The sequence below is a fragment of the Bos indicus genome, chromosome 6 (assembly GCF_029378745.1).
Source record: "Bos indicus isolate NIAB-ARS_2022 breed Sahiwal x Tharparkar chromosome 6, NIAB-ARS_B.indTharparkar_mat_pri_1.0, whole genome shotgun sequence".
In the NCBI taxonomy this organism is placed as follows: Eukaryota; Metazoa; Chordata; class Mammalia; order Artiodactyla; family Bovidae; genus Bos; species Bos indicus.
Window position 1 is genome coordinate 17,997,264 of NC_091765.1, and position 16,833 is coordinate 18,014,096.

Consider the following 16,833-nt stretch of genomic DNA (forward strand, 5'->3'; position numbering starts at 1 on the left):
TGGGACTTCCTATGAATTCACAAGTCTTTCAAAACAGAAAGATTTTTTTAAAGTTACCTTATGAGACTAGGCAGTCATATTTTTCCTTCAGTCATGTTACTTGACTCTTTCAGCTGGTGGGACAGGACTTTGGAAGGTCTACTAAGGCTCCTTATCTATTTAAATAGGCATTTAATTTAATTCACAGTTGAAAGAGACTACCTCAACTCAACTCTAGACAGACAACAGGGAATTCCAGTTCTTACCGTCTAGGATGAACTTCGTAGTATCCAGCCCAACATAATCGAGAAGCTCAAACGGACCCATGGGGTAGCCGGCGCCCAGCTTCATCGCCATGTCGATGTCCTCCTTGGATGCTTCACCTAAGCAGCAGAGGGCAGCACTGAGCCACCACCACCCTTCCCATGGTCACCCTGTCCGCGCTTAGTCCCTGAATTACCAGTGTTCTACATGTCATGCACATTCAAGAAAGTTCTGGAGTCAGGATTTCCGGCTTGGGTAAGATTTTTCTAAGAGGTAACAAGATTTTCAAAGCTACTACATGAAGTTACTCTGTGAGGTAAATTCTCAAGCATTACCATTCTGTTCGTGGAGAGAGAAGGCCCCAGAGGCCAGGAAACATTAGTTACTTTCTAATGCATTGGGATTCTCCTTCTCTGGAATAACTTACTAAAAAATCCTTTAAAGCTACAGCATGTTTGTGACTGATAAAGGGACTGTTTTTTAAAAAAGGAAACAATGAAGCTATATGTTTTTCTATGTATTGTATGTATACTTTTCTTTTTTACCTTTCTTGGTTTTGTAAGTAATGAGTCATTCCTTTGAAATCCCACACAAATAAACTCTTTAGTCAAGATAATGTTTAAAGAAAAGCCGAAACCTGACTTAGAACTGCCACTCAAGTTTGAAAGTGTGTTGAGGAAACTAAGACAAGAACCAAAGTGCTTTTTCCGTGGAATATTATCCTTCACATAATGTCTGTGGACCAGAGGTCTTTAGAGAGAGCAACCTGTCCCCTTTCTCCAACATCAGGAGCACAACTAGCCTGTAACGAGTGTCTGTCTAGAATTTTGTTCCAAAGCATAAAGAAATGGTCAGTTAAAACAAAGCTAAATAAAAAAAGTGATTAAAAAACTTGAGAGGACGTCACAACCTAAATATTTCAGATATTTTAGGCATGAGGAACAAGAACTACTTAAACAGGCATAAACGTTCTATTTTTAAAAGCATATGAAGTACTAAGATAATGCCAAAGGATTTCAAGGTGGTTCAGGATGATTAAAATACCAACCAATTATTTCTCCTGGGTGACTTTATCGGTACTCCTCTGATTAGTCAACCAGAAGTTCTTTAGAATGATTTGAGTTTCAGGTCAGAAGAGAGCAAAAATGATCACACAGACATTAGCCTTATCAGGCAGCCTCACTCATTCATTCAACTTCTGTTTAATATCTGTTATGTATCAGGCACCAGAGACTTGGAATGAAACAAAGAAAGACAAGTACTGCAGTGTTCATGATCTAATGTGAGGATTCAGATGGGCAAACCAAAACTTTCATCTAACAAGTGCTGAAGATTCAGGAAGATTCACACGGCTATGTGGGCAAAGATGGAGAGGTTTACTCACAATGCTATGACTTCACCAAAACCACTACCCAGGAATGGGTCCTGATGGTCCTGAAGAGAATCCCCAGGGAAGAGCAGGCAGGGAAGGGCATTCCAGACAGCAAGAACAGCATGTGCAAAGCAGGAATGAGAAAGCACATGGCAGCTGATAAAAGAGTCTGCTGAGAGGATTTCATTAGGCTCCCAGGCTTCTGCGGTGCAGAGGCCGAACACTGAAGCAAGCCTAGCATGCTTCTGGGGCTCGCTCCTGCTGCTCCTTGCACTGGGATCCTGTCCTCAACATCTGCAGACCTCTGCTCAGGTGCCAGAGCATCAGAGACTCCCCTCCTCTCTGCACATAACCTAAGAGCTATCAAGACTCCAGGCTAGGACTCCTGCCACCCCCTAGACCCCCTATATTTATCTTTCTCAAGGATTACTGGTCACAACCTAACATGTTATCTATTGGTTCACTTGCTATAGGCTGTCTCCCCTTATTAGAATATCAGCTTCCTGCGGATAGAAATCTCATAGCATAATGGTTCCAACTTACCTTAAAGCCATTTAATCAAATCAATATTCAGGAAAGACAATAAACCCTAGAGTCAAGAGTGTTATCCTAGATTCAGAGACTCACTTGACTATTTTATTTCTAAAAAATAATATGAAGACATAGCACATTATGGGGAAAAAAATCTGAACAGTTTTACAAAGTCAGCACAATTCTAAAAATTCTGTTCTGAGTAAGAGAGTAAAAGGAGGGGGGAGAGAGAGAAATATATAAAAGAGACTGGAATGCCAAGTGGGAGTTAAACATGGTATCATGCTTTAGATCATTAATTCCTAATTTTTAGAGTCAAGCACTTCAAATCTGATACCTTTTCCAAAAAAAATGTGCATATACACGAAATTCTGCATCAACCTTAGAAGGTTGATAGGGCCCCCCACCCCCACTCCCTATCCCCTAACTCTGGACAAAGAAAAGCATCCTCAGTGAACTCCCAGCTCTTCTACAGACCTGGGAACTGGGGACCTGCCCAAATAGGCTTCTTCTGCCGAATCATCAGCACCACCTACCGACCATTCTTGGCAAAACAACAAACCAGGGTCACAGGCAACAGGATCAGAACTTCAGCGCAGCCACCATTCCTTTATCCAACAGCAGCTACCTAAAGCCTGACTTACACAAGCACCTTGGAAATATGAAGATGAGGACCCAAACACTGAAAACGGAGTACAGTAGGAGAAGAAAGATGTGCGCCATGCGGCAGGCATGTGCCCTAAAGCAGAAGCAAAGCATAGAGAGTTATGACAACAACAAAGATTACATCCAGCTTGGAGCACTGGGGACGGTCCAGTGGGGCCTTGAGAGAAGGTGGGAGTAAGGCGTGAGGCAAGACAAGAAGGCAGAGGGTGAGGAGAAAGAAGGCTCCCTGGCGAGGGCACTTATCCGGTAGGCTCCGACGGAACCACTGAACGTGTCCCGAGCACGGCAGGGACACTGTGAGCAGGAGGTCACACGGTGACTGGGGCACAGGCTCGTGACACTCCCAGGTGTCACCCAAGAAAAGCTAACCACACAGCCCCACCACCCTGCCAGAGCTGCCTCTGACCCGTCAGTGGCGTCCGAGAGCAAGTGCTGTCTGCTGCGGCCACCAGCCTGCTCAGAGGTCTGCAGAGAGAGCCCTGACCCCAGGGATGAGATTACAGTGGGAACACCGGCAGCACCAGGAGTGAGGACAGAGGCTGCGAGGCACTGCGGAGGAAGGCCTGACCCAGGAGCAAGGAGGCCCACAGCCAGGGAGCGTGGTGAGCGGCAGCAGTGTGCCCAAGACCCCACGGACAGTTGGCAGATGCACCGCTAAGGGCCTGTGAACTCTGAAAGCTGTTCAGCTGCCCAGGAGGCCCGAGTGGACAGTGATGGAGCGGATTCTCTGTTCTAACACCCCACACATCCTTCCGACGACCCCCTACCACTCAAAGCAGCGCTCCGCCCACCTGTCTTAAGAGGCATGCTCACCTCAGGTATATCAAGTATTTGTTATGTGCCCAAAATTCACAATGAAACCCTACTCCCTAAATACAGTGGTATAAGGAGGTAGGACCTTGTAGGAATTGAAGAGTCACGGGGGTGGAGCTCGCAGAGCTCTTCCCAGAGTCACAGGAGAGCTGGTTTCCTCGCTCCGCTCTCTACCATGTGAGGACACGAGAAGTCAGCGGTCTGCAGCCAGAGGAGGGCTCTCACCAGACACTCGATCGTGCTGGCACCCTAGTCTTGGACTATTGTCTCCAGAAATGTGAGAAATAAATTGCGGTCATTTATATACCACCCAGTCTATATCGCTGTTTTTTTTTAAGAGCACATAAGCTGACCAAAATAATGTCATACAGAGAAGTTCTCCACCATGCGTTCGGAAAGGGGTGGGCTAAGCTGCCCTCACGGTCCAACTCTGCTGCCGTGCAGAAATGGAATGCACTGTCCCCTCACCCTCCTGGACAACACGATATTGAGGAGAGCAGTTTGGAAAAGGCAGAAGCTAAGTGCGATCCCTTGTTGCCTGAGGAGCCGCACTACAGGCAGGCTGGCAGGGGGAGACTAGATGACAGGTGGGAGTCAAGTGACAAATGAACAGACATGGCAGGTGAAGGAGGGTAATCCATAACACTCTCAGATTTCAAAGGAGAACGGAGGCAGCTCAGTCACTCCAGCAGGTGAACGCAAATGGGATGGCAGGCGGGCATGTGAGCATGCTTGCCGCTGGCAGAACCGTGAGGTGGCAGAAGGGACACAGTAAGAAGCCTGAGGCTGAGGAGTCCAGACCACAGAGCGGCTTTCCAGGAAACAGCGCCCACCCACTCCAATACTCAGTCCGTCCAGCACACTGAAGCAGCACCAAGGGCAAATACAAGCACTTCCCCCTGGGGTCAGATCCCCCGCCCAGTTTCATCTCCCCGGTGGCTATGATGGTGAAGGTCAGAGGGATCCATCTGTACAGAAAAGGACCACTGCTGATGGGAGGAAAGCGGAAGACAAGAAAGTGACTTTCAACTTACAGCCAGACACGCGGTTCAGGTGAAAATGTATCAAAAGTGACAGTATGTGTCAGTGAGAAGAACACCGTTCAGAGGTGGATCACCCATATGCTATATTCTAAAACATTACATTACCAAGAAAACCCCTGTCTTTCAAAGGAGGGCAAAACGCTTCATGCTGTCTTTGAGGTGCAATTAGATGTATTTGTTGATAGAAAAATACAGAAGTGTTGGTTTGATCTTGAAGCAAAAGTGAGGCAAATGCCTCCATAAAACACAGAGAAAAGTTTTAATATTTAAAGCAGATTTTGAGGAAGCAAATATGCTTTCATCTCTCTAGAAGAGCTGGTATAAATGCTTTGTTTCAAAAATGACATTCTCAGGAGCAAGCATTTGTGAATGAAGTAACTGAAAACAATTACAGTTGCTTTTCATTCAGTCCTATTAAGGCCTGTTTGCCTTTGAAGCAGAGATGAAACAATTACCTTCCACAAATGCCATAGGGAAGGTAGGCAGGAAGATACATGACATTTTCTAACCTTGGATCATGTCCCAGGTCTATTTCTACAACAGGGAAAATCATTCTTTGTCAATCTACCAGTATTGACGAAAAACCATTTTAGACCATTCTTAAGGTTTAAAAAAAAAATGCATCATAACATCATTCAGGAAGGACCGACACCACTGTCAGAAACATTCCTTGTCACGTTACAATCTTGTTAAAATTTCCTATCTCCTGTCACAATTTTACAACCTTAGGGAATTTCAAAGGTTCCCTAGCCCAGTGATTTTTATATCACTGTCATCGTTTTAAGCAATAAACCTCTTAGCCAGAGATCCAGGATAGAAACCCACGTTGGCCTATGACTGCTCTGCCTGAGACTGTAGTTGGAGGTGGCTGAGGGGGAAGTCCCCAGAGTCACCCCCGAAGCCTCCAAGGGAATCGAGGGGGTCCTAGGAACACAGTGACAAAGGCGCCGGGCTCGGGGTGAGGCTGATTCACGGGAGTGGGAGAACAGAAGCTCCTCCCCTGCTCCACAGGGCCCAGCCCTCGCACAGAAGGCCTCCACGCCTGCTGCCCGCGGCCCGGGCGGGGACAGCTACCTCGCTCACACAGCCTGACTGCTTCCATGAGGTACGGCACCAGAAGACGGTTCACGATAAACCCAGGCGTGTCCTGTCAGAGGAGAGAGAAAAACGGACAACAAGTGAATTTCTGTGAACTTTATCTTTACGTAAAGTCACCAGCTCGCTCCTTCTCACCCTGGATTATCACACACATTTATCAAGCTGTACATTTTCAATGTTTCAAAGCGCCAAGACAGCCTCGTTTCTATGCCACATGACAGTTTAACCAACTATTACAGTAACCAGAAGCCCCTACTGCACGGGTCCTGAAAGGAGTAAAGGCGGAGCCAGGGGGCCACTAGAAAGAGCACAGCTTTGGGAGCGGGCGGGTCTGGGCTCAGATTCGAACACTCTTTGACCTTGCATCATTCTGAAACTCAGTTTCATCATCTGTGAAATGGGAGCAGTAATTTCTACCTCACTAGTTGTGAAGATAAATGAAAGCACATAAAATGCTGCACATATAGCATTATTATGCTCCCCTCAAACAGTAGACCCTTTACTCCTCTCCTGCATTTCTTAACGAGTCTAGAAAAAGTCACACTCCACCCTGAACGCGCCTCGGGAGCACAACTTCCCAGCTGTTGAGGATTTCCTCGGGCTCTTTCTATGTGCACTCTGGCGCTGGGCACAGGACTCTGGAGCTGGGGACAGGGCCCGGGACAAACTAGCAGGTCCCAACAGACCGAGGGCCTCTCCCAGCTCACCGATCAAGACTCCTCCCAGGAAGAAGCCTTTCTTCGTTCCCCTCCTCACTCAAACACTTAACCATCTCTCCTGGAGGGATGGTGGGAATGCGGATTCTGTCTGCTGACCTCTCCTGGGAGCTTGTGAGGCAGGCTCGCTTGGTACCTTTTCAGTGGTTTTTATGGAAAGTTGATTTCCATTAAGTAAACAGAGTTCCCTCTTTTAACAAAAGGCTGATGACCCTCCCTCAGGAAAAAACCCTCACCGTGGCCCAGGCTGTGAGTCCCGTTTCAAGCACACACTGGGCACTCCATACACATCTGAACAGAGATGCCCAGCTCCTGTGTTCCTCTACTCACCTGCCTGCATAATGTAGCACAGGGCCGTTCCTCCTTTCACTCTGGACCAACTGAAACCACCCCTACGCTACCTCTCAGGAATACAGAGATGCACAGAAGAGCTTTATCTGTCTAACCAAGACCATTCATATAATTATGTTGATTTATTAATAATAACCAGGGCAAACCTGTTTTTTAACTTCAAAAATTAACTGCAGAAATTCAGGACAGGGTAGGGTACCTGACTACAGGAGGCCACACCATACACAAGGTTAGAAATCAGAAAGTAGCCTGGGAAAAGTATTTTCTCCAATATACGGAGTGTTCATATATCACTACAAGGCTGCTCTGGTGGCTCAGTGGTAAAGAATCTGCCTGCCAATGCAGGAGACATGGGTTCAGTCCCTGGGTTGGGAAGATCCCCTGGAGAAGGAAATAGCAGCCCACTCCAGGATTCCTGCCTAGGAAATCCCACGGACAGAGAAATCTTGTAGGCTACAGTCCATGGGGTTGCAAAAGAGTCGGACACAGCTTAGCGACTAAACAACAAAAAATCGAAGAAATATTCAGTAAAACAAAAGAGCACGTTACCAGTAAGGTTACAGGCAAGGGGCTTTGTCCCCATTATGATATTCAATGCTGTTGAAGATACAGAGATACTCTCATAACACTGGAATGTAAAGAGACGCGGCCCTTTGATAAAGCAATTTAACTTTATGTACTCATACACCTTACATTTTTCGTACACATTTACTTATTCATTAAACACACTTTATTTACTGTACTTATTATATAGCAGGAATTGTTTGTCCTAAGTACTTTACAAACAGTCATTCACTTATTCCTCACAGTAACCCTGTAAGGTAAGTTCTGTTGCTGCCTCTGTGTGAGGGAGAGGATGCCGAGGCACAGGGAGGTTACGAGACCCGCCCAAGGTTACACATCCAGTAAGTGCCGAAGCCAGGATGTGAGCCCAGGCAGACTGGCTCAAGTCCACGGCCTTCACCTTTTCACACCACGCTTTGCCTGTGAAGTCTTCCTATGAAGAAAGACACGTTTTAGGCACACTGATGTCATTCTTCTATGTTGGGTGTTACTACGCTATAATCCTGGAGGTCAGATCCACATCTATTTGTGTAAATCAAGTTTCAGTGGGGCAGACGCACACTACTCCTTGCAGGTATGGTCCATGCTGCTTTCCTGTGACAGCGGCAGAATGCAGCAGTTGCAGCAGAGACTGTACACCCTAGAATACTTCTATCTGGCTCTTGAAAGAGAAGCCTGCTGACGTTTGTTCTATGTGATTTCCTCTACTATCTGGATGCCACACCAAGGGCCTGAATAACTGACCCTGAGAGTTAGTCAGGGTCTAAAAGACTCCCTGAATGCCTAAGGTAGCACCTAAAAAGAGAGTTCTGCGACGATGTAACAAGAGCAATTTCATGAGACCACAGTTCCCAGGCCTGCACCCGCCATGGCCATCCCGATGGAAAAATGGATCATTGCTCTCCGTGAATTAATGACTTTGCTGCTAAAGACCACCCCTGGCTTGTTCCTGCACTCTCATTTTACACCTAGCTTTTTCTCACACAATGGCTACTTTTTGCCATGAACAAAGCAAAAACTGGTAACAAAATACAACCATACCCTCTGGTTATTAATGTGATATATATTTTTTTAATACATAAGATTTAAAACCATAAAACTGAACCAACAAAAAATGAGTGTTAAAAAATGAGATTCCCTAATATAACACTCCAGTCCTGGAATGCAGGGGACTGGCATGTTTAAGTCTGCTCTCTTTGGCTGTTGGGGTCCACGTTGACAGATGACTTATTCAGATGATTCATAAACCACGGGAGTTTTCATGGATTAATTCAATATTGTGAGTTCAAACTTGAGACTATTTTGGAAAGTAAAAGTATGCTATGAGAAGAACCACCATGATATTTAAAAGATTACAGTCAACTAGCTATTCCACACCTGGGTATATATCTGAAAAAAAACAAAAACACTAATTCAAAAAGATATGTGCGCCCCAGTGTTCATAGCCAAGACATGGAAACAACCCAAGTGCCCATCAATAGACACCTGGCTAAGGAGACATGGCATGTATACAATGGAATACTACTCAGCCATATAAAAAAGAATGAGACTCTGCCATTTGCAGCAACATGGATGGACTTGGAGAGCATTATGCTAAGTGAGATAAGTCAGACAGAGAAAGACAAATACTGTACATCGCTTACACGTGGAATCTAAACAATACAACAAACTAATGAACAGAACAAAAGAGCAGACTCACAGATACAGAGACCAAATTAGTGGTTACCATGGGGTAGCGGTGGGGTGTGGACAGTACAGGGCTGAGAGAGGGAGACACAAACTAACGAACGTGAGACAGGTCAAGGACGCATCACTGTACAGCATGGGGAACACAGCCAATATTTTGTAGTAACTGTGAATGCAACGTAACCTTTAAAAATTACATGAAAAAATAAAAACTCTAAAAATTAAAAAAAAATTAAATTATGGTCAAAACGATAAATGACATATTTACAAATAATTGGGCTTCCCTGGTGGCTCAGTCAGTAAAGAATCCGCCTACAATGCAGGAGACCACCTGAAATGTAGGAGACACAACCCCCTCCCGTATTCTTGCCTGGGAAATCCCACGGACAGAGGAGCCTGGCAGACTACAGTTCATGGAATCACAAGGGTCGAACACGACTTAGTGAGTAAACCACCAACCATCATAAAAATTTGTAATGGCATCTTGTGACACAATTATCCTTTCAGAAAAACTACCAAGTCATGCAGAAGTGCCGTTCCTAAATCTGAGGGGAACTAAACAAGAACTACAGCAAATGCAGAGACTGAAGGTAATCAGAGCAAAGCAGGTGAGAGCACCAGGGATAACTTTACATCTAATCACCAGGACTCCTTGCTAGACGCAGCTCGCCCTCTACAGCCTGCAGACAGACCTGCAGGAAGAGTGCCCCTCTCCCACATCAGCCCACAGCAGGAGACTCCCTCCTGGAATAAGTCAGGTCCCAGAAAAATCACCCCCTCCCCGGGCTACCCATACACTACCTTGCAAGCAACAGGATGCTTCCCCAGGGCTCTGCTGAAGTCTAGCAGAGATTCAAACGTCTTCTGGCTGGTCATTGGTGTTTTAATGACCTGGAAATGCAAAGTAGAGAAGAATTATAACCATAAAATCAGCAAACAATTTCAATAGAACGGTTCAAGGAAACATTGAGGGAAAACGGCCACACAGGTGGCAAAAATAATTTTTAGTTTCAGAAAAGAAGGATCTCAAGCCAGAAACAAAATGTCCACTTCAAGACAGTGGACTATCACAGAACACACAAAATCAAGGCTAAAAAACTGATATAAATGTGTGTATAAGCGTGTAGGAGGTTTCACAGACTTGTCACTGAGACTTGGGTTCAAACCCCAATCACACCACTTACCGGCTCTGTGACTCTGGGAATGTTTCTAGAAATTGAAATAACATTGAAATCACTCTACCTACCCTCAAGGAACTGAGGTGAGACTGGAATTAGATTAGGAAGTAAAGCATTAAGGGCAGCTCCAAGAAAATGCTCAGTAAATACTGGCTCTTTTTAGGGTTTTACTTGCCACTGTTAATGAGTTCAGGGAAGTAACTGGAAGTCTACTAGAATATAATGCTTGCCTTTAACACACTCTGCATGAAGACGCACCTTTTCCTAGTCCAAAGATGAAGAGAAGGAGCCCCAGGAAAACTGAGTGATGCGCCCAGGCCACCAAGGTCCTGTGGACTCTGAGGGGGTCCTGTAACCCCCTATTACACCACCCTCTCCCACACAGATGCCCCAAAGGCCAACAGCTCCCTCTGCCTCAGAACAGGCTCATCCCAGAGGGAGGCTTTCATATCCAGCAAAGGCAGGCCTATGGCTGGGGCGTGCCACCTACCCGAACCCTGGGAAGGCCCAGGCCACCCCCCGACCCTCTCTGTGAGGTGCACGGCAAAAGCATGCCTGCTGCCCCGCTCACAGCGGGCTGCAGGGCTCAACAGGGGTTGGCACCGGGCACCACACCTGGCAGTCAGCTCGCAGGAAAGAACTCGCCTGTCAGGAATTAGATTTCAGCATATGAAGAGAGACCCAGAAAAATTTATATAAGTTAAATATGTAATTGAAATGCCAGTTAAGGGACTTCAATGAGAGTCAAAGCCAACAGGCTTGGCTTCTACAGCAGACCCTTTATGTAAGCTCAGGTGAGTCAAAGCAAGCCCTGGTGCCTCCGCTTTCGCATATGAAACAGGGTGACGACATCTGACACATCCCCTCTCTTCTAAGGGGACTGTGTGGTGTAATGAGATAGTGTCTGTGCAGGATGGAAAGCGCTATATGAATGAAGAGAGTCATTAGCATTATCATTCATGCTTTAACGTGATCACGGCTTGGGATGTGCTGGTATGCTATGGCACGGAGGGAAGCTAATGAGTGAAAACAGACCAAAGGCACCATTAAGAGGGGGTTAAGGATGGCACGATACTGCTCTGCAGACACCACGAATCAAACAGCAACCTGAGGATTATTCAAGAGGAAGCGGAAACATCACCTCCATCTGGACCAAACAGACTGGGCCGTGACAAGGGCTGCGAGTCAGGGAGTTTTAAAAATAATTTGGTGACTTAAAGGAGTCAACAGTAAAGAGTCTTGTTTTGTTTTTAACAGGACGAATGCATACTTATTCATTCATCCAACAAACAATGTGCTGCAGATACTCTGTTCCAACACAGGGTCTGAAAAATTACACATATACACATATAAATGTGTCCAGTCCCAAGTACAGGAAAAGAGCCACTCAACTTACAGTTCATTTTGGTGTTTACCACCAGGGACATACACTCGAATGCTCAAGTTAAAAAATAAAAGTTGCATAAAGAGAGCACTTTTAGAAAACATTTTCTAGAAAATGTTAACATTTGTCAAACATTAACTATTAATAATCAATGTACCATATTTCCAAAGACACAAATGGACACTATCAGGTAAATGCAGTTGAAAACATTATTAGAGTTGGAATATGTCTTTATCTTCAAAACACGTACGTACATGACATAGTAACCGAAAACGTGGAAAATTTCATTTCACTTCCTTGCTCTTTCCTGCATTAGGAAAAACGCTTTCTTCTATTCCCTGTGCCCCTTTCGTTCCTCAACTTCTTCAAAAACAGCCTTAGAGATTGGCAGTAAATTAGAAGCCAAGAAGCAATGTTAGTGGAAGAGAGAATTCCTATCATAGGATGGTTCAGAGTAGTCCCTGAAAGAAAACTGTAGGGAAATTTAGTCATCCTTAAACTAGATGCTAATACTTATAGAGGGGAGGGGCTGAGCATCAGGAGGTGGCAGAAACAAGGGGACGCCGGAGGGAAGCGGGCCTGGAGCAGGCAGCAGTGGGAGACCACATCTCCACTCTCCCCCAGGGAGCCCCGGCTAGTCTCTGCAGGTCTGCCCGGGTCCACAGCCCCCACACTTCGCACGGCAATAACTCCTCAAGCTCAGTACAAATGCTGTTTTAATAGAAGCTGCTCCTTGGACTCTGTAATTAGCCCCTCTATAAAAGGCAAGCTGCAGCGTTTCAGTGCAAATTATCTACTGTGACTCCACCTCCCTTGTACCTGAGTCTCGAGCAAGCAAGTGGCAGCAGCAGCCCAACAGCCCTCCCGGCCACTTCCCTCCGCCTCCTGGGGCCGAGGTCAGGAGGTTCGAGGCTCTGAGGAGCTGCTTCATAGCTGTGGTCACAACACAGAGGAGCTGCGCCTCTGTGGGGACAGTACAAAGGCCCCGTCACCGGAGCTGACACCAGTGTGACCCAGCAACAGTGGACAGTGTAATACAGAGGCTCTGGGAGGAAACCAGGCTTCTAATAAAATTCCTCATCCAGCCTGGACAAGACAACACGAACGTGTGGTTCTCCCCTACGTGGGCTCATCAGGCCAGTGATCTTCAGTACCACCTTCCCAATCTGATGCTTCTCTCTGCACTGCTCATCAGCTATGGCATAAACAATAAGTGATATTCCACACAGGTAACAGCCCTCCTGGACACCACTGGTCAAAAGAGAGGTCTGCAGAGAAATAAAGCCCAGGGGCCTTCCTAGATATGAGGTGCTGTTTCTTCCTTTGGCTCTGAAAGGAGACTGGCTAGAGAAACCCAAGCACAAGCACAACCAACCTGCCAACTTCCCACTACAATTCCCGGTGGAGTGCAATCCCCACTCAGAAGCAGGGCTGAGAGCGGGCAGAGCAAGCACTCAAGCAGACCACACTGACCTCCACAAGCTTCATCAAAGGCACTGGGTTGAAGAAATGGAGCCCGGCGAATCGGTCCTGTCTGGTGGTGGAATTGGCTAGGCTTGTGATCTGCAAAGAGGAAGTGTTGCTGGCAAAGATTGTGTGTCTGTGGAGAGAAAGACATTGGGGTGTTGGAATGAGTCCCATCTTTGGAAGCAGTCAGGGAAAAGACACAACTTCATTAACATTAGGCTGAAATCAAGTGACCTGCTTCATTTAAATTCTAGTTACCTGCTCCAAAAGTCTGCTTAGTCTTTGCTAATCCTTCCTTAATTTTCGGCAACAAAGTTTCTACTGGCTACTTGCATTATTTAGTTTATATGGTTCGTGAAGAACACAAGGAGGCAAAAACAGCAGTCACAAGATGAAACTGCGAGTGAACAAGCGCTGAGGAAAGACAGGACGCACCACAGACCCTCAGAATAAACGAAAACTGTGAAGAAACACCCGAATCCTCCGTGAGAAACATCCAACATGAACTAAAATCATCTCCCCTCAAATGAAAAGCTTTACTTCCCCACTGATTGGGAATTGAAATGAAAACAGAAGGAAGCCAACATGGCCCAAAAGAAGTTTTAAGGCTACACTGGTAGGTTTGAGGAAGGAAGGATACGTGTATACACATGATAAACACGGCTCAACGCGTTCTAATTGCAGTGAAAGTGTCAGTCACTCAGTCGTGTCCAACTCTTTGCAGCCCCGCAGAATGCAGCCCACCAGGGTCCTCTGTCCATGGGATTCTCCAGGCAAGAATAATGGAGTGGGTTTCCACTCCAACCATTTCCTTCTCCAGGGGATCTTCCCAACCCAGGGATCAAATCCAGGTCTCCTGAATTACAGGAAGAATTTTTACCGTCTGAGCCACCAGGGAAGCCCTATTCTTATTATAAAATCTCCTTAAGAAGCAGTAGCATCTTCTTTTGTGTATATAAAATATTAAATTATTAATTTAAAAAACTCCATGCCGATTTCAACCAAATTGAGTTTTAAAGACCTCAGTCAAGTGGGGTGCCAAAGGCATGACAGGCAAGTCTTCAGAGATGGGCAACACTGATCAGCTTTCCCACAGCACCACCTTGTGGATAAATACACTAACTCTACTAATAACAGCAACCACAAGGGCTTGGCCACAGCACAGGAAGGGCGGTGATCCCTTACGACCAGGTTAGGGTGTTCCCGCGTGCCCAAAAGGCAGTACTCTAATCTGTCTGAAATCAGGAGCGAGTGGGAGGAGAGAAGGGAAGGGAGAAGAAACCAGTAATGTGGGAAGAGCAGAGAAGAGTGAGGTTGCGGAAGCAGCTGCTGGGCTGGTGGTGTACACTGGTGTAGCCGCGTGATGGAATACTACTCAGCCACAAAAAAGGAGAAAATCACGCCATCTGCAGCAACATGGATGGACCTACAGATCTTCATACTGAGCCAGTCAGTCAGAGAAAGACAAGTATCACATGGTACCACTTCCATGTGGAACCTAGACTGTGACACAAACGAACCAAGCTAGGAAACTAACAGAATCATGGACAGAGAGCAGCCCAGGGGTTGTCAAGGGGCAGGGTCTGGGAGAGGGACAGGATGGGAGGGTGGGGTTAGAGATGTGAGATGCTACAGAGAGGATGGTAAACTGCACGGTGCTACAGTGCAGCACAGAGAGCTCTATTCAGCACCCTACGATAAACCATAATGGAGGAGAATGCATGTATAACTGAGTCACCGAGCTGCACGGCAGAAGTCAAACACTGTAAACTAACTGTGCTGCTGCTGCTTAGTTGCTTCAGTCATATCCGACTGTGCGACCCTATGGACTGCGGCCCGCCAGGCTCCTCTGTCCACGGGCATTCTCCTGGCAAGAATACTAGAGTGTGTTGCCATGCCCTCTTCCAGGGGATCTTCCCAACCCAGGAATCAAACCCGGGTCTTCTGCAATGCAGGCAGATTCTTTACCACTGAGCTGGTATACTTCAACTTAAAAACACTGATAGAAAAACACTGACCCATTTCATGAGTAGGATTCACTGTATCTATGTACCACATCTTCCTTATCTTTCCTCTGTCAATGGGTATTTAGGTTGCTTCCATATCTTGGCCATTGTAAATAGTGCTGCAATGAACACTGAGGTGCATGTATCTTTTGAATTATGGTTTTCTCCGGATATATGCCCAGGAGTAGAATTGCTGGATCATATGGTAGCTCTATTTTTAGTTATTTAAGGAACCTCCAAACTGTTCTAGAATCCTCTTGCCAATGCAGGATAAACAGGAGATGGGGGTTCAATTCCTGAGTTGGGATGATCTCCTGGAGGAGGAAATGGCAACACACTCCAGCATGCTTGCTGGGAGAATCCCATGGACAGAGGAGCTTGGTGGGCTACAGTCCATGGGGTCGCAGAGTCAGACATGACTGAAGGGACCGAGCATGCGTACTGTTCTCCATAGTGGCTGTACCTGTTTACATTCCTAGAATGGTGCAAGAGGGTTCCCTTTTCTCCACACTCTCTCCAGCACTGACTGCAGATTTTTTGATGATGGCCATTCTGACTGGTGATACCTCACTTAGTTTTAATTGGCATTTCTCTAATAATTAGTGATGCTGAGCAGCTTTTCATGTGCCTTTGGCCATCTGTATCCTTTTCTGAGAAACATCTATTCAGATCTTTTGCTTATTTTCTGATTGGGTTGAATGGCTTTTTGATATTGGGCTTCATGAGTTGTCTTCCCTTGTAGCTCAGTCGGTAAAGAATCTGCCTGCAGTATAGGAGACCTGGGTTCGATCCCTGGGTCAGGAAGATCCCCTGGAGAAGGAAATGGCAACCTACTCCAGTATCCTTGCCTGGAAAATCTCATGGACAGAGCAGGAGCCTGGTGGGCTGCAGTCCATGGGGTCACAAAGAGTCGGGCATGACTGAGCGACTAACACTTACTTACTTCTTGAGTTGTCTGTATACTTTGGACGGTCAACATTTCATAGGGCTTCCCTGATGGCTCAGACAGTAAAGAATCTGCCTGCAATGCAGATCTGAGTTTGATACCAGGATCGGGAAAATCCCCTGGAGAAGGAAATGGCAACCCACTCCAGTATCCTTGCCTGGAAAATCTCATGGACATAGCAGAGCCCGGTGGGCTGCAGTCCATGGGGTCACAAAGGGTCGGACACGATAACATCTTATGGAAGTACTTTTTCCTCATTCTGAGGGTTGTCTTTTCATTTTGTTCATACTTTCCTTTGCAATGCAAAACGTTTTACATTTAATTAGGTCCCGTTTATTTTTGTTTTTATTTTCATTACTCTAGGAGGTGGATCGAAAATGATCTTGCTGTGATTTATAGATCAACAGAATAGAACAGAAAGCCCAGAGATAAACCTACGCACCTATGGTCATTTAATCTATGACAGAGGAAGCAAAAATATACAGTGGAGAAAAGACAGTCTCTTCAGTAAGTGGTGCTGGGAAAACCGGATAGCTACATGTAAAAGAATAAAATTAGAATGCTGTATGCAAAAATAAACTAAAAATGGAATACAGACCTAAATGTAAGGCGAGATACAATAAAACTCTTAGAGGAAAACAGGGGCATAACACTCTCCTACATAAATAGCACTTCACTTTTAAGGCACGAGAACAGTGACCTTTCTCAACAACTTCCAAGTTGGCTGATTTAAAGGCCAGGCAAAGGGGCTTCTCCTTAAAGAAAAAAA

At 46.0% G+C, this 16,833-nt stretch overlaps 1 protein-coding gene across 1 annotated transcript in view; it reads right to left on the bottom strand.

The window, feature by feature from the left end:
- The window catches only part of HADH (hydroxyacyl-CoA dehydrogenase), a 44,329-nt gene that overhangs the window by 1,530 nt on the left and 25,966 nt on the right, over positions 1-16,833 (bottom strand). The window contains exons 4-7 of the mRNA XM_019962333.2: positions 13,119-13,245; positions 9,885-9,974; positions 5,743-5,815; positions 246-362 (exon numbers count right to left, since the gene is read on the bottom strand). Of these exons, the coding sequence (XP_019817892.1) occupies positions 246-362; positions 5,743-5,815; positions 9,885-9,974; positions 13,119-13,245 (407 nt within the window). The remainder of the gene's footprint in view (positions 1-245; positions 363-5,742; positions 5,816-9,884; positions 9,975-13,118; positions 13,246-16,833) is intronic.